This window comes from Sitophilus oryzae, unplaced genomic scaffold (assembly GCF_002938485.1).
Source record: "Sitophilus oryzae breed Bouriz unplaced genomic scaffold, Soryzae_2.0 scaffold_465_pilon_pilon, whole genome shotgun sequence".
Taxonomy (NCBI): Eukaryota; Metazoa; Arthropoda; class Insecta; order Coleoptera; family Curculionidae; genus Sitophilus; species Sitophilus oryzae.
In genome coordinates, this window is record NW_022147046.1 from 5,617,362 (window position 1) to 5,635,279 (window position 17,918).

The 17,918-nt window shown below is 31.5% G+C and overlaps 2 protein-coding genes across 3 annotated transcripts; both read left to right on the top strand.

Moving 5' to 3' along the window:
- Window positions 1–672: 672 nt before the first annotated feature.
- Window positions 673–15,289, top strand: LOC115885955 (3-hydroxyacyl-CoA dehydrogenase type-2-like). Of its 2 annotated transcripts, XM_030904990.1 has the most exons (6): window positions 673–921; window positions 977–1,141; window positions 1,459–1,623; window positions 2,679–2,785; window positions 13,245–13,375; window positions 15,042–15,289. In XM_030904990.1, exons 1-6 carry the CDS (start codon window positions 913–915, stop codon window positions 15,218–15,220), a joined length of 756 nt encoding a protein of 251 aa, XP_030760850.1. In that variant the 5' UTR covers window positions 673–912; the 3' UTR covers window positions 15,221–15,289. The 2 variants fall into 2 exon arrangements, with proteins under 2 accessions (XP_030760850.1, XP_030760849.1); XM_030904989.1 differs by lacking the exon at window positions 673–921 and having other exon boundaries at window positions 959–1,141.
- A 474-nt stretch (window positions 15,290–15,763) lies between these two features.
- Window positions 15,764–17,095, top strand: LOC115885956. Its single transcript, XM_030904991.1, has 2 exons — window positions 15,764–16,235; window positions 16,323–17,095. Exons 1-2 carry the CDS (start codon window positions 15,956–15,958, stop codon window positions 16,517–16,519), a joined length of 477 nt encoding a protein of 158 aa, XP_030760851.1. The 5' UTR covers window positions 15,764–15,955; the 3' UTR covers window positions 16,520–17,095.
- Window positions 17,096–17,918: the final 823 nt, after the last annotated feature.

Below are 17,918 nucleotides of genomic sequence, written 5' to 3' on the forward strand. Positions count from 1 at the left end.
TGGTCGATTAAAATATGCCCACATCGTATTTTTAATCATATCTCAATGCTTCCAAATGGAACGAATGCATATTTAGGAAAAGCATTTTATACGAGTAATTTTGTACCACACATTTGGTATTATATTTGAGTAAAATTAAAGGGAAATTAAAACAACTTTCGTTGCACGTCATCAGTGACACCATGCGTCGTCTTATGGAGTTTGCTGGTGGTCGTATTATGATGTGCAACAAAAGTTATTTCCCTAACGATATAATTATGAACGGCATGTTACAATTTCAAATAAACCATATGCGAAAATGCCAAAAGTTGACATATACTATGTCATTCTATTTAGAGTTTCATTTTCTATCGAATAAAGTAAAAAAATACCGAGGGTGTCATTTAAACAACAAAAGTTGTAGTCATAACATACCAAATCTCGTATTTTTATGCAAAAAAGTAAAAAAAATATAGGGGTGAGCCACTTTTGAGAAGCACCCGGTATATGAAATTCTTTAGAATAACATACCGAACAATTATTCTGTCCGTGTGTGGTGTGCTGACTGGGAAAAAATATGTACCAAAAATCTTCACTCTCTCCTAGACTATAATAAATAACCGTTTTTGGATTATAATTCCGAATTTAGCACACAGCACGTTATTTCGTAATTTCTAAACTTGATAAAATATTCACACGAATTATTGACATAGGAATAAATGTAAATATGTTAATTTCGTTTATTTAAAATTCGTTTCGACACGATCGCGAGGTTCCTTATCAAGCTCTGGCTAAAGTACAACATAAAACATAATAAGTAACGTAATTTTTCATTAATTTTTGTGACAGATAAGTCTGCCTGAATCCGTACAACTAGACAATGTTTCACAGGAATATTATAGTACATAATAAAGTGATTAATATCCGAAAATCATGATAAAGGTAAAATAAAAAAGTATGTATAAAGTATTTTTAGTGAATGAGTGTTGTTTTAAAGGATTCAGTATATCTGGTTACTGGAGGAATATCAGGATTAGGCAGGGGTGTAGCTGAGAAGCTGTTAAATGAAGGCGCTAGTGTAGCTATTTGTGACTTGAAATTGCCTGAGGAAAATGATAGTTTACGATCTTTTGTGGACAGGGTGATGTTCTTTCAAGTTGACGTGAGTATCTTTCGAACCTAAAATAATATTTTTAATTAACATCAGTGTGTGAGGCGGTTAAGCAAATTTTAGTAGTAAAAAATTTTACAATAGGTTTTAAATATAATAAATATAATAAAAGAAGTATAGATACGTTAAAAAAAATTGTTACATCTAAACAGTTTCTTTTCTTTCTTGAACAATATTTCCCGGAGATTACAGAACTAAGTTCATCGTAATATTAAGACAATGGTGCCTTATACAATATTTTACTTAAAATTAAAAAAAAAACACTAAGAGTTGTGTTTCTGGATAGTAAATCCACTAGTTAATTTTAGGTCACTTCTGAAAAGGAAATTTTAAATGCTCTTGATGTGATTAAAAGAAAGTTTAACAAATTAAATGGTGTGATTAATTGTGCTGCCGTAAACTTGCAACATCCCGTATACGATTTTGAGAAACACGAACCCCATAGTTTACAAGAATTCACAACTATTATTAATGTAAGTGAAACAGGTAAATATTTCCTATAATTCAATAACTAAAATTAAAAAAAAATCTATGCTTAAAATGAGTGGAGTAAAGCTTGATTTTCATGCGTCCGTTATCCGACGATAGGATGATACTATATTAATTTTATTGGTTGAATTTAAAGACTTCATTGGTTAGAAACGGTTAACCAATCGAAGTCTTTAAATTCAATCAATAGAATTAATATCGTATCATCGTATCGTCGGACAACGGATGCATGAAGATCAAGCTTAATGAGTCTTAAAAGTGCAAATATTTTCAGGTAATCTAATTTTCGAATCTCGATAAAAGAAACATATTTTCTCCTTACCGTTTTTCAAATAAATCCAAAATAAGAGAGTTATTTTACATTGAAAATTTCTTGTAAATTTTGAGTTGAAACTTTGAGTTTTCTTGTAAATTTAATCTACTTATAATAATAATATTTTGACGATATTATGTTTTTGACTAAAAATTACAAAAAAATTCAAAATATCACAAATTTAAAAAAAAATCGCAAAAAACATCATAGATGTGTCTCTGGGATCGAAATATACTACACCTAAAAATATTTGCGCTTATTTAAGACTCACCTGTATAAAATATGTCAAATAAAAAATATTAAAATAGAAGTAATTTTTAAACTTATGTCTATTACGTGACCTGGAAGAAAATATTTAGTTGGTGTAAGCTAAACCTTCTGTTTTTACAATAGTTTTTATTATCATTGTTCAGTTATTAAATTATAAATAGATTACATTTTCAACTTAAATTATATATAAAAAAATGTTGTCATGCACATTTATCACCAGACTGTAAATATTTATGGTTTTCATTAAAATTATACATATTTAGATATGTAATTTACAGCTTCATATTTTACAAGCTGTGGAATTAGAAAGTGTATGTCATCACTACAAAAAAAAATAAATTAACATATAACTTTGTCACTTAATTTAACAAATTGCCACAAATTATTTTGGTTATAAATTACTGTGTGCTGTACAAATAATTATTTATAATAAAAATGCATGCGTTATTTTTCTAGGTAAATTTGATTGGAACTTTTAATGTTATTAGGCTTTCTATTCCATTATTGATAGAAAATGCCCCAAATACAAATGGAGAAAGAGGAATAATCGTAAATACATCAAGGTAAGATTCAATTGCTTTGCCCGATGTCACACTGCGCGTTTTTGCGGCTGCTTAGTTTGCAGCTTCTTTTCATGATACCTAATAAAAAACCGCCACAACTACTACTCATAGTATATACCTATGTATTTTTAAACATCATTATGAGATCAGGTACATAGGTGCCCATAATATGAGTAGCGGTATTGTCGGTTTCATCATAACGGATTTTGTTATGATGAAAATAAGCAGCAAAATATATATTATCGATTGCAATAACTATACCTAGTTTACATTCAGTATGTCCAATTAATATAGAACATTATACCTATGCATACTTTTAATTTTATTCCCCGTTTAGGTATAGTTTGATTTCATATTTGATATATTCTATGAAGTGATTTTAAGTGCTCCTGGCCATTTTTCAATTATTAAAGTGCTTATTTATATATGTTACACACAATACTTGAATTCGGGTAATGCCCGAAAAAAATGCACAGAACTACGTTTGAGCAAAAAATATTTCCCAAACCCGAAATTGTACAGGGTGGGTCAAATTCGACGCTTTCAAATAGAAACACCCTTTTCTATAGGAGATAGACAAAAACTAATATCGGTGTCTGGAGTTCAATTTTTGTCAAAAACATGATGGTGAAAACCGCATATCGATATCTGTTACCGTTTCGGAGTTACGGGGTGTTTTTCAAAAATATGCATTTTTAACAAATCGCTGTAACTTTTTTGCCATGGAAAATCTTGTATTTTTATGAAAACATTTCCAAAGCACCTTTTTACGTAGAATTTAATGGTTTAAGTATAATTTTTTTAAAATTAATAATTTAAGAATTATCAACAGAAAATTTTATTTTTTATATGGGACACCCTGTATATTTTTAATTAACTGAAAAGAATTTAAAATTACTTTTCCAAAAATATAGCACACTTGATATTTTGTTATAATCCCCTTCGAAATACAGAATTTTTAAAAGTTCGCCACTTTTAACTAGTAGGCTTTGGACCCCTCATTGATAATATGCCCTTAATGGAACTCGAAAACATATTTTTCCAGCAAGACGACGTACCGCCTCTGAACGCTGAAGTTATCAGCAAATTTCTGCAGCCAATTTCAAGAATAATTGAATAGCTGACCAAGAACCCAGCCATTGGCCGTCGAGGCCGCCTGACTTAGTGCCCATGGATCTAATCCTATAGATATATTTGAGGAAGAATAAAGGTTCCTTATTCTTCTGTATAATCTAGACAAGAATTAGAAATACTTAGCAGTTAGGAGAGGGTATCTTTCACCCCCACTGAGTTAATGAATTCCGCGACAAATGTTCAAAAACTGCCCGTCTGTCCATAACAGAAGACGGTCGATATATCGAACACCTGTAGCAAAATCTCATGTCCTGGTTTGCTATTTATTTTTATTGTTATTAGATATAGTTTAAATGTGTTGATGTTGGTTAAATATATTTTAAACTGTTATAAATTTCTGCATCTCTCATAGCAAATATTATTTTCGTTTTAATTGATGCTCACAGCTAGATTTTTTTTGCATTACAGCCGGTGCCGTTCAAAGCCTACTTATTTAAAGCGGGCGAATTTTTATATACTCTATATCTCGAAGAGGAATCGAGCAAAATGTCAAGTGTATTATATTTTTGGAAAGCTAATTTTAAATTCTTTTCAGTAAATTAAAAATATACAGGGTGTCCCATATAAAAAATCAATTTTTCTGTTGATAACTCTTAAATTATTAATTTAAAAAAAATTATACTAAAACAATTAAATTCTACGTAAAAAGGTGCTTTGGAAATGTTTTCATAGAAATACAAAATTTTCCGTAGCAAAAAAGTTACAGCGATTTGTTAAAAACGCACATTTTTGAAAAACACCCCGTAACTCCGAAACGGTAACAGATATTGACGTGCGGTTTTCATCGTCATGTTTTTGATGAAAATTGAGCTCCAGACACCGATATTAGTTTTCGTCTATCTCCTATAGAAAAGGATGTTTCCATTTAAAAGCGTCGAATTTGACCCAACCTGGACATTTAAACGGGTATTGCGCATTACAAAACAGCAAAAACTAGTATTGTGCATTTTAAATTGTGCAAAACTAGTTTGATGCATTTCAAAATGACCAATACTAGTTTTGCTCGTTTTCTTTAAATAAGGCGGCAAAAAGTAGGGTTCGCAGTTTATTTAGGTTTTAAAGGATTCTTATTTTCATTTTGTTGTGGGTGGAAATACGCAATACTTAGTAAAATAAAATATAAAAATGCAAGAAAGAATGGAAGCCGAGTTCGAAATTCAAGTAAGTCGATTGATGATGGCTAAAACACAGAAACATAACCGTATGTCGAAAAAACAATAGCTAACGATATTGACTAAAGTTAATGAGACACATTTTCTTAAAACTGATTTAAAACCTTTGTGTGCGAAACAATATAGAAGGATAAAGCGTTTTGATATAATAACTGTGGGTGGTGTGGAAAAATTGATCAAGAAGCGCCAAGGAGTTTGCGTTGTCATGCTGTATTTTGTGGCTACTGAGGAAATGTTTTCTATAATTCACCAGGCACATATGGGACAGGCCATAAACGACATAAAGCTTTGTTTTTTACAAATTAGCAACAAAGACTGGAGTTTTACAAAAACTTTATTGTAGAAATGAGTTTCAATTAGCTGATAATATTTTTTTTATTGACAACAACAATGTTGGCGATAAAACGGAAATATCTCTTAGAACTGCATCTTCCGATATATCCGGATCTACTCAACGTTTTATTTCATGCATGTGTATAAAAAAAATGTATTAATAGAGCGTGTTCTTGTAGAAACTGCACCAAACTAGTTTGGCGCCAGTTCAAAATGCACAATACTAGTTTTGCGCCAATTCAAAATGCACAATACTAGTTTTGACTATTTTGTAATGCGCAATACCCGTTTAAATGTACCGGGTGGCCAACTAAGAATGGACGCCGGCTGTATCTCAGAAACTACTTATCGTACAAGTTTGGGAAAAAAATTCTAATAAGTAAATCGACCAAGAGAAATCGCTGGAAATTATTTTCAAGTTTGAAAAATGTCCGCTAGGGGGCGTTTCTCTCATAGCCAATCAGAAAACAGGGTTTTTCTCAAAAATATGCAGGTGAACAGGTATTTTAAATATTACTATTATAATCATCGAGAAATTTGTAATTTTTTTGATATAGGGTATTTTGCTCTATCTCATAAAATAAAGTGGTGAGGGCAGGTTAAACTTGCTTTTATTAAAATTAGGATAACTAGGATTACGATATAGGATAACTCTGGTTTGGGTTACCCGATTCAAACAAACTAGGGCTCGTTTAAAAGAGCTTTTCTTCCTTAATGATCTCCAGTATAAATTCTGTTTCCATAATTTTTTTCGTAGTAGCTAGAGGGCGCTGTTTGACATCATAACAGATATTATAACAAACCAAACCAAACCATGTTAGACTCCCACCTAGGATTATATGGTCTAAAAATTATAGTAGTAGGCTAGGAAACAAAAAGAGGTAACTTGGTTACGTCAAAATATCAAAACATATATTTCAATTTCATTTTAATACCATTTAATTGTTATTTATCCATGTTCCTTCTTGATTCGACCCCATAAATTAAAATCCAGGCATATTGAATCCGATGACCTAGCTGGCCATGGAAATATGCCGCTCCAGCGTCTCTATCTACTAAAGTAAGTGGTATTATTATTAACTATTCAAGAAACCCCACAAATTCATAGCAAAATAGGCGGCACAACTGCACTAACTGCATCAACTACACCAACTGTATTGATGCTGATGAAATTGCAATTGGCAATTCATCTCTTAGAAATTGTGGATAGTTCATTTCATTCAGATAATTAAAAAAGTCCAATCATTTGCCATCTTATAATTCCTGCTTAAACATTTACCGACCAACGGTCTTGGTGCGGAACTACTTGCACCGTTATTTGAACCAGTAGTGAATATTGTTAAGATTTGCACCTTCAGTGATATATGAAAGTTGACCCAAACGACATAAACGTTATAATATAATAATAAATATCACAAACAACAGATAAAACACGAAAACAAGAGAAATCAAGGACTAACTTGGATTAATAACTGTTAGCGCCTTCGATAGCTCTGGTTCCGAGTGTTACTTGCCCTTACTAGCGGCGGCTAGGTTGAATAACATTGACACATTAAATTTTCAATTACTGTATTGAAAGAAAATTATAAAAATGGAAACGTGATTGTGTAATTATAATAATTGCAATGTCTTATTTCAGTCTGTCTTTTTCTTCTGTCAACCGGCACAGGGTCACCCGCGTTGCCACTTCCTCGCGCGGTTGCCACTTCTTATATATGATTATGTCATATCCTTAACAATAACTAATAACCTGTAATGACGTTACACGAAATAACCCCCACTTTTCGGCCATACAAAATTCGGCCGATTTCTATTAAAAGCAATATGGCGGCACAAAATTCCTAGAAATTTTAATAAAATTATTGCTTGTCGGACATTTTAATCAGTATCATTCGGAAAAATTATATGGATGGATGATAATGTTACATAAACACGTTTAAATATTTATGACGTCATTTTAAAAAAAAAGCACCCGAAATTCGCATGCATGAAATCTGAACTTAAACGTTTTGATATTTTGACATAACTAATTTACCTTTTTGTGTTTCCTAGCCTACTACTATAATTTTTAGACTATATAATCCTAAGTGGCAGCCTAACATGATTTGTTCTCTTAATATTGTTACGGATTCCGTGGGTCCACTATTTAAAGTCACGATAAAATACTTAACGAATTTATTTGTTTCACTCTGTACACACAACTTATACTATTTACAACACAACTTATGCAACTACTATTACTCTAACGGTATTTCGCGGTATTATCAAACTTCAGACTATCTTCAGACTTCTCCAACTGTCAAAGCGCGGGCCTTATATACCCCCTGGCGATGGTTTCTGGAATTTTCTAAAGAATTCTGTAATTTTCTTTTACTTTCTGTCGAATTCGCCAGGTTCCTCAATGCACGTTGCGGTTATGCAACCAGTAATACACCTTGACCTTAACAATATCTCCGGTTAGAGAGAAGATAGAAGGTTGCGGTTTGCGCTAATATTTTGGAAATTTTGTGCTCTATTTAACTGTGCAAAGAGAAATATAGCCTCCTATTTAATATTTTTATGCAAAAGCGCAATATCTCTTATGATGTCAAACAGCGCCCTCTAGCTACCACCAAAAAAATTATGGAAACAAAATTTATACTGGAGATCATTAAGGAAGAAAAGCTCTTTTAAACGAGCCCTAGTTTGTTTGAATCGGGTAACCCAAACCAGAGTTATCCTTATTTTAATAAAAGCAAATTTAACCTGCCCCCACCACTTTATTTTATAAGATAGAGCAAAATACTATATATAAAAAAAATACAAATTTCTCGATGATTACAATAGTAATATTTAAAATACGTGTTCACCTGCGTATTTTTGATAAAAACCCTGTTTTCTGATTGCCTATCAGAGAAACGCCCTCTAGTGGACATTTTTCGAACTTGAAAATAATTTCCAGCGATTTCTCTTGGTCGATTTGCTTATTAGAATTTTTTTTCCCAAAGTTATACAATAAGTAGTTTCTGAGATAGAGCCGGCGTCCATTCTTAGTTGGCCACCCGGTACAATTTCGGGTTTGGGAGATATATTTTGCTCAAAACTAGTTCTGTGCATTTTTTTCGGGCATTACCCAAATTCGAGTATTGTGCGTAACATATACATTTAAAATTAATTAATTAGTGTATAGTAAAAAAAAACAACGCTTTATTGTACAAAAAGCCAAAACAGCTTCATCGACAAAGCAAAACAAAAAAAGCACAAAAACAAATATACAAATAATGAAAAAAAAAATGTCATACAATACAAATCAATTCAAAAAAAATTACGTCATAAAATTATAAATAAAACATATATGGACATTGCAGAACACAGGCGTATCTAGAAAATTTTACAAAAGGAAAACTGTAAATGGATAAAATCATGTTATAATAACATAAAATCAAGAGTTATAAAATATTAAATACTAGACCTTTAACCAGTGTGTGAGATGATCAAAATATTAAAATTAAAATTCTAAATTGTTCATGATTAAACATCAACAAAAAAGTCGTTTACCGCATATAGGGCTCTCTCCAGTAAGTATGATTTCAGAGCTTTGCGAAATGCGGGAAAGAATGAAAGTGACTTGATATTCGAAGGCAAATGATTGTACATTTTCTTGGCATTGTACAGTATTGAGCCCTTAACTAGTTCTGAGCTCGGGGTTGGCAGATAAATATCGTGCTCCGCATTCCTAAGTGGATAGTTGTGAGAAGGCCTTTCCGGAATAGAGAATATGTGCTTGCGGATTAAGCAAACGGATTCAAAAATGAATAAGGAAGGAAGAGTCAGTATTTTGAAATTTTTAAAGAAATTCTGGCAGTGAGTTCTACTGTTTAGTCCCAATAAGTATCGAACTGCTCTCTTTTGAAGTTTGAAAATACGATCAAATTTTGTCGCGCAGCAAGTACCCCAGAATGGAAGGGCATAACGAAGATGCGACTCAAAAAGGGCATAATAGACCATTCTAGAGGTTGATGAGTTAAGTTCCTTAGACACTGATCTTAGCGCAAAACAGGCAGAGCTTAGTTTCTTTGATAAGGCTTCGATGTGCAAGTCCCATTTTAACGAGTTGTCCACAACAAGTCCTAAGAACCTCACAGAGTCCACGACGTCAATAGTGGTGTTATTAAGTACAAAAGGTTGTATAGTACTTTTATATGACAAAACTTTAGTTTTTGAAAGGTTGAGGCATAGGAGATTAGAATCGCACCAAGTTTTAATGGTGCGTAAGTCACTGGATATAGTATCATATAGTGCCGTAACATATGGGCCGCTCCAAGTGAAACTAGTATCGTCCGCAAAGAGGCAGATTTTACCGCTAATGTCTAGATTTGCAATATCGTCGATAAACACCAGAAATAAAATTGGGCCAAGTACTGAACCCTGAGGGACACCACATTCTATAGGCTTACAAGAAGACATAGACGTATCAATCCTTACAAGCGGCCTTCTGTTGCCAAGATACGACTTAAGCCATTCGAGCGGCACTCCCCTGAATCCATAGTATTGCAATTTGTTAATTAAGATATTATGATTTACACAGTCGAAAGCCTTAGAGAAATCACAGAAAATTGTAGCTGTAGAGTGATGGTTATTCAGGCTAGAGTATACATTATTAAAAAGGTCGAACATAGCATCATTTGTGCAACTGTTACTTAGAAATCCAAATTGATGGGTAGAAAGTACTTTATATTTAAGGAGAAAAGATAGAAGCCTTTTTTTAACCAATCTTTCAATGATCTTAGATAATGTGGGCATATAAAGTATGGGGTAATAAAGTATTTGTATTATGGGCTTGTGTATTTTCTATGAAATGTATTTTTTCCCATTAAAATAATCATAGCTTACTAAATCACTAGCTAGCCATTTTTAAATACAGGGTGTTAATTAAGTACCTGGCCAAACTTCAGGAGGTGATTCTTTGAGTGTTTTTAAGGTAAAAAGTTCATATAAACATGTGTCCGGAATGCAGATTAACCGGGTAATATTGAGATTAACTTTATTTCGGATCTTAACCGTAACACATATATCTCAAATATGCCAATTTTGAACTTAATCATAGATAAAAGAAAATAATCTACTATTAAGATAGATATGAAACTTAATAGTAAAATTTTGGGTCAAAGCGCCCCTACGTGTTTTTAGTGGTGACTACGTTTAACCCAGCGCCTTCGCCTTTTCTGCTGTAAATGTTTTTTATGTTTATATTTGAATTGAAAGGATTTATTTTTAAAGTTACACTGATATATTAGTATATCTGAGTAACTTTAATAAAACATAAGAATATATATATTTTACAATTTATTTTTTTATTTATTTTACAGAGTTTCATGTAAATGATCGTAAGTCGACTGGCTGTCTAATGAATAGACCGAGATTTATAGATTTTAAAGCGAACGAAAAAAAAAATCAAATAACGAATACATACCATATATTTTTCTTTTATCTAAGATACATACCTTATCGTCTTTTGGAAACACGTACATTTTGCAGTTTTGTTAGTTTCTTTGCAAGATGCAACACAACAAAGAAAACACCATTTTTATAGTTAATAAATAATAAAACTTTTTCTGACTATGATATTTAAAATTTAGATAGATGGAAAATTAAAAAACAAACGAGTATTTGCAAACGCAGGCCCAAATTCAATAAAAATAAAAATTTTTCCTGCGAAAATCAGGCTTTTTTCACTGAAAAGGTATTTTTTGATTTATCAGCAGTCATTGTCAAGTTGACAATATACAGGGTGTTTTCGAATTAGTCTAAAAAAATTATGGTGTGATTCCTCATGTGTTCTTAAAACAATTTTTATATATAAATTGTACTGAAGCTGTGGTTGGTTCCTTGTGAAACATCGTTGAAATATTAGTATTTTAATAAAACACGCTTTTAGACGTATCAAAAAACTTTTAATAAGAGTAACTTTAACTCTACATATATGTTTCGGCTTGTTAGGCCTTTTTCAAGAGTTTTTTAAGAACTAATCGTCTAACTAACTACACTGTAACTATATATATATATATATATATATATATATATATATATATATATATATATATATATATATATATATATATATATATATATATATATATATATATATATATATATATATATATATATATATATATATATATATTTATATTTGCTATGGGGAATGGGTTCAGAGAGTTTACAATAGGGGTAATAAAAAATGTGTTTAGAAATCCTTGTTGGTCGTTAACATTATTTTCGTTTTTAACAGATTTTAGTATTTCTAACTGTTCAATGTAATTTAAGCGTCTACCTTTTGTTTCTCTGTGTAGTAACTTAATTGAGTTTTCATTAATTTTGTGATTATTTACTATACAATGAGTTGCAAGACCAGAACTATGCTGGAGATTATTAATAGACTTTACATGTTCTTTAATCCTTATATCTAAATTTCTACCTGTTTGGCCTATGTACACGGCATCACAATCATTGCAATCCACCCTATATACACCCGACTTATTTTTGACAGTAGTTTTGTCTTTATTATTTAATAAAATTTGACATAAATTTCTTTTATTTACGTTAATAGTTTTAATTCAATAAAATAGGATGTAAAACTATTAACGTAAATAAAAGAAATTTAGGTCAAATTTTATTAAATAATAAAGACAAAACTAATGTCAAAAATAAGTCGGGTGTATATAGGGTGGATTGCAATGATTGTGATGCCGTGTACATAGGTCAAACAGGTAGAAATTTAGATATAAGGATTAAAGAACATGTAAAGTATATTAATAATCTCCAGCATAGTTCTGGTCTTGCAACTCATTGTATAGTAAATAATCACAAAATTAATGAAAACTCAATTAAGTTACTACACAGAGAAACAAAAGGTAGACGCTTAAATATCCTTAATTTTATTTTATATTTTTATGATGGTTTTATATGGTACACTATTGCTTTTTTAAAGAAAATATATTTTTTTCTTGACTGGCCATTCTTTTTCAACAAAATTGAACTTTTGAGTTTTTCTTGTTCATCAAACGGTTATCGAGAAAAAAATAAACATACTTATTAAGAGCCCGCCTTAATTCGTTTTCTAACGATTTTTTATTTTTTAGATTAACTAGGAAACACCCTGTATATGCATATCACAGGCAACCAAATAAACTACTAACCTCTAAAAATATTTTTTCCTATCACTAGCGACATACCGTGTTTTTAGTGTGTACTAAATTATTTTATCAAAATTTCACCATATAAGTTTCCAGGCAATGAACTTAATATAGTTTGCTTCTAGGGTACAGATATGGTTTGTACCTATACTGTAGAAATGCATGCGTTTTTACTGTAGTCGCAAAAACGCGCAGTGTGCCACCGGGCTTAGTAGTTATTCTCAAATAAAAAAATGTATATAGGGTGAAACAATATTACACTCACAGGTCCCACTTTTTAGTATATTAATAGCATTTTTATATCAATACTGCCATATTCACAGAAAACTTAAATTTATGAAAATTTATAATGCAAGTTTTAATCATCAGCATCAAAGGATTAAAATTAACAGTAAAGTAAATTGTTTTTAAGTTTGGTGTATTGTGGTGAATGCATATTTTAGCGAGTATTTTAGTTTTAATGCTAAACACAAGCTAAATTACTTTGGTATCAAATTAGCTATTTTTTAAGTTTGAATTACAATAATTAATTATTAAGAAGAAAATAACCTATATAATCTTGTTCTGAATAAATATTGATTTGCTTATTAAATTAGGTTCATTTCAGTATTCATTTTAGTATTTTTACAACTATTGGATATGTTTCAGTACTCTTGGTCATCAAGGCACAACAAATAAAGTCGCGTATGCAGCTAGCAAAGCAGGTATTATTGGTATGACTCTACCTTTAGCCAGAGAATTATCTGAGCATGGTATAAGGGTAGTGGATATTGCACCAGGTAAATATTAGAAGTAACCTTCTAAGATCTTCCTCCCCCTTCTTCCTATTACTCTCTGAGAGTATGGTGACGTAATAAAATCGCATTAATTGTGCCGCTCTATGTTGTTGTATCTTGCGCAGTACTAGCCTCGTGCAGACTATGAACTATTATCATCTTCAGATCCAGGATATGTGGCCAAAATATTTAAAATATGATTGGTTTATTGATGATGATAGTCCAGATTCGATATTCAATTGTTCGAGAATTGAAATCTTTGTACGGTGAGCTGTGTACGGTATTCGCAGCATCCGTCTATAACACCATATTTGAAAGCATCGATTTTACGTCGTTGCCAATTTCAATGTCCAGGTCTCAGTTAGGGCAGTCAGTGATGCAGCTTTTCTTCAAAAGTGGTATGAACAGTGATTCGCACCATTTTAATGGCCATCTACCAGATTCCCATATGATAAAGCATAGTTTGTAGATGATCTCTGTACTTAGCTCTCCCATCGCCTTTATAATTTCGCCGTTAATATTATCAACACCAGGTGCTTTTGAGCTCTGTAATGAATCGATAGCCTTTTCTAATTCAGTCTTCATTATGACAGGTTCTTTTTCTAAGTGCGAGTGCATGCAAATTAGCTGGCTCGGGGTTTTTGTATCTCTGGTTACAATATTGTTTCCATACTTCAGCTACACCTTCTGGATCGTTTTTATTATTTTTTATTATCTGTGTTCGTGGTTTGAATTCCCGAGCAAGGTACCTAACCTTGTTTGTATACCTCATGCGTTTTATTATTGTTTGCATGGTCTTCCAACTCTTTTTATATTCTTCCTATGTGATCATTTGTGTCCTTTCTACATGACTTCTTATATCCTTATCTAGTTTAATTTTAATGGCCTTTTCCGGTTCAGATGTACCTGTTGTTATCATTAAAGCTCTACATTTTTCTTTGAGTGATATAGTATTTTCTGATATTCAGTGTGTATTTCTCTTGTATTTACTCTGTCCATTTTCTAATCCATTCTCTATCCATTTCCTTGCTCCACGCTATCTGGTGAGCCTAATTTTTGTAAGGTTTGTTGTAACAATGTGCCGTCTTGGGTCAGCCATTTTTTTTTGTTGACGGTTTTCTTGTTGTTTGTAATTTCACGGCCAACTCACATATTGGGACCGATTTTGCCCTTGTATTCGTAAATAATAACATACACAATCGAGATCTTGTTAGAACGTAGTCTGTTATAGAGTTTGTTCCGAGGTTTGTTTATTTTCACAAAGTGGTGGTCCATGGTAAAAAACATAATGTTAAAATCAAGAACAAAGTCCAAGCCACTGTTAAATAAATTCTTTATTAGTGACCGGTTTCGGCAATTCCAGCCATCGTCAACCCTTGTCAAATACAGTTGTTCGTTTGACTTTATCAGAACGTAGTCAATTTGATTTTTGTACTCTCCAGATGGCGACGTCCACGTTGAAAGGCGACAAGGGTGGTGTTTAAACATTGTATATATGATCTCTAGTCCATTTTCTGTGGTGAATTGAATCAGATTCTCTCCTCGAACGTCTCCTAGTCCACACTTCCTCAGTACGTTTCAAATGTGGTTCTCCTCCGTTGTTTTACCCACTTATTGCGTTAAAATAAAATATATCTACCATTTAATTCTCAATCTCTAACATGTTTAGGTATTTTTAACACATCCACCTTTAAACATTTGCAAGAGAAGTCCAACAATGGAAAATTTTTGGGCTTTCCCAAAAGAGCAGGGAAGCCAGCGGAATATGGCGATTTCGTTAAAGCAGTAATAGAAACACCGATGCTTAATGGATCTTCAGTTAGATTGGATGGTGCTGCGAAAATATAATATTCATTTAATGTGATACGTTTAAAAATGTTTATTATTATGGAATATATTACACTTATATTAAAGAAAGTATTTCAATTCTCTTTCACTGTTCGGTTTTTATATGATTCAAAATAAAAAATATATAAATTGTAAAATTAGTAATTTTTTAATGGCCATAATGCGTTCTTTCAAAATCATGGAACAACTAAATCATTTCCATAGATCCAGTGACGTACCGTGACTTTGAATTTTGAGACCAAAAACTGAAACAATAATTTGTCAAAAAAATCATATTACCGCTATATGTTTTACTTTGCATAAAAATGTTAACTAATAAGTTAGAATAATTATAATTCTTCCCTAACTAAGTGGTTTTATCGCTAAATTTAACTAAAGCTAAGTACACAAATCTTAAATACGTGGACTATTATAACAACAAATTCATCGTAAAATACTATTTTGGTAGCATTCTAATCTAGAATTCAAGTTAAACATTTTAGAAAATAATTTAAAGGAAAAATGTTAATTCAGTAAATATTAATTTTTGTATACTGCTCAGATTTATCTGGTCTTCTATTATATATTTTGGAAATTAGAGAATTATCTGAAGATTTTCATCTAAAAATTGGCATTGATAGTGGTGGTGGATAACTTAAAGTTTGTCTGAATGTGCTCCCTGAAAATGATCTCGAATATTTCAAGAAATATAAAAGTGCTGGAATTAATAAACTATTCATAATTGGCTTAGGACCAATGTTGTCTGAATCTTATGCTAACACTAAAAGCCTCTTTGAGACGTTAGATCTGCAGTCCATATGTGGAATTTGTTCCTATACTTTTGCCGCTGACTTTAAGCTTATTATGATTCTCCTAGGTGTTCAGTCAAATTCACCCACTCACACTTGCCCATGGTGTGATGTAAATGGAAAAGAAATGGAAATTAAAGGATCATTCAGAACTATAAAAAGTATTACAGAAAATACAAATTTATGGCAACAATCTGGAGGAAATATAACAAAAGCCAAAGATTTTAGTAAGCGTTTTTGTTTGAAATATTTGTTTTTGTATTTTTTAAACTGTTGTTCAATGAACCATATAAAAAAGGGCAATTATTTTTTAGAAAACTGTATAAACATACCTTTAATCATTGGCGACGAAGAAACACCTATCTTAAAGTATATTCCCCCTCCTGAGCTTCACCTTTTGTTAAGTGTGGTTCAAAAACTATTTGATTGTCTTGAATTGGAGAATACCAATGTTGCAACAGAATGGATAAAAAAAAGCGGGATTGAAACTAGATCATTATGGAAAATGTAACGGAAATAACGCCAGAGAACTTTTAAAGAAAGTGGATATTTTGAAGACGATATCGCCGTAAAGAATCCTATTCAAAGTCTTTAGAAGCAAAAACCTAAACATCTTTTTTTTTAGGAAATAAATATATTGCAGTGTTTTCTGCATTCAATCAGTTTCGAGTTGTATTGGTCAAGCACTAAACAAACATTTTGAACATGACATCGAACAATTTAGATTGGAAATACTCAACTTAGGTATTAAGATAACTCCAAAGATTCATGCAATTCTGCATCATGTGCCAGAGTTTATAAAAGCAAATCATAGAGGTCTAGGATTTTACTCGGAACAAGCATCTGCGAGCAGGTTCATTTTTCCTTTAAATTATTTTCTAAAAAGTTTAACTTGAATCCTCGTTCAGAAAGCTACTAAAATAGTCTTTTACGATGTATTTGTAGTTATAATAGTCCACGTATTTAAGATTTGTGTTGTACTTAGCTTTAGTTAAATTTAGGGATAAACCACTTAGTTAGGGAAAAAATATAATTATTCTAACTTATTAGTTAACATGTTTATGCAAAATAAAACATATTATAGCTGTAATATGATTTTTTTGACAAATTATTTTTCAGTTTTTGGTCTCAAAATTCAAAGTCACGGTACGTCACTGGATCTATAGAAATTATTTAGTTGTTCGATGATTGTGAAAGAACGCATTATGGCCATTAAAAAATTACTAATTTTACAATTTATATATTTTTTATTTTGAATCATATAAAAACCGAACAGTGCTTTGTAATAATATTCGACAGAGTGTAAATATCAAGTGTTCATTAAGAATATAAATATGTGATTGTTTATGTAAATTGTTGTAAGGAAATCAATAGAAAAATGACAAATAAAACATTCTATTGTTTTATTTAACTAATGTAACAAATTATAGCTGTTTATTTTAAATTATAAAATGGACAAGTCACAAAGTTTTACAATCAAATTTATAAAGAATTTTCAGTATATAATTTTTTAGTAACACAGTCGGGAAGACTGAAAAAAAAATGAAAAGACAGTGGGCAGTCCATCACCAAAGAACTCTTAAGAGGTTACCTTAAGAGGTTAGACCTTAAAACTAATACATCGACTAGATCTCAAATAAAATTAGAAGCAGAAGAAGATCTTTGTAGAAAAGAACATTTTTGGAAACGTGTTGGTTGTTCAACCGCTTTCTCAAAACCTTTAACTCTTTTAAACACATTATCCGATAATTAAGGAAAAGTCCACTTGGTAAAATATCTTACTGCGGGTTCATTCTGAGAGAGATACACCCTGTAGACATACCGTACCATCTGAAAGGAAATTATAGATGTATTGTGTCCATCTCCCTTTCCTGAGTTGATAGATACTGACTTTTTATACGGTCCTGACC

What these genes read in the sequence shown, in the direction of transcription:
- LOC115885956 (XM_030904991.1), top strand. Translation starts at nt 15,956, where the DNA reads ATGTTGTCTGAATCTTATGCTAACACTAAAAGCCTCTTTGAGACGTTA. An exon ending in AACAAAAGCCAAAGATTTTA is followed by an intron (nt 16,236 to 16,322) that starts GTAAGCGTTTTT and finishes ATTATTTTTTAG; the next exon opens with AAAACTGTATAAACATACCT.
- LOC115885955 (XM_030904989.1), top strand. Translation starts at nt 959, where the DNA reads ATGAGTGTTGTTTTAAAGGATTCAGTATATCTGGTTACTGGAGGAATA. An exon ending in ATAATCGTAAATACATCAAG is followed by an intron (nt 2,786 to 13,244) that starts GTAAGATTCAAT and finishes GATATGTTTCAG; the next exon opens with TACTCTTGGTCATCAAGGCA. An exon ending in GGTAGTGGATATTGCACCAG is followed by an intron (nt 13,376 to 15,041) that starts GTAAATATTAGA and finishes TAACATGTTTAG; the next exon opens with GTATTTTTAACACATCCACC.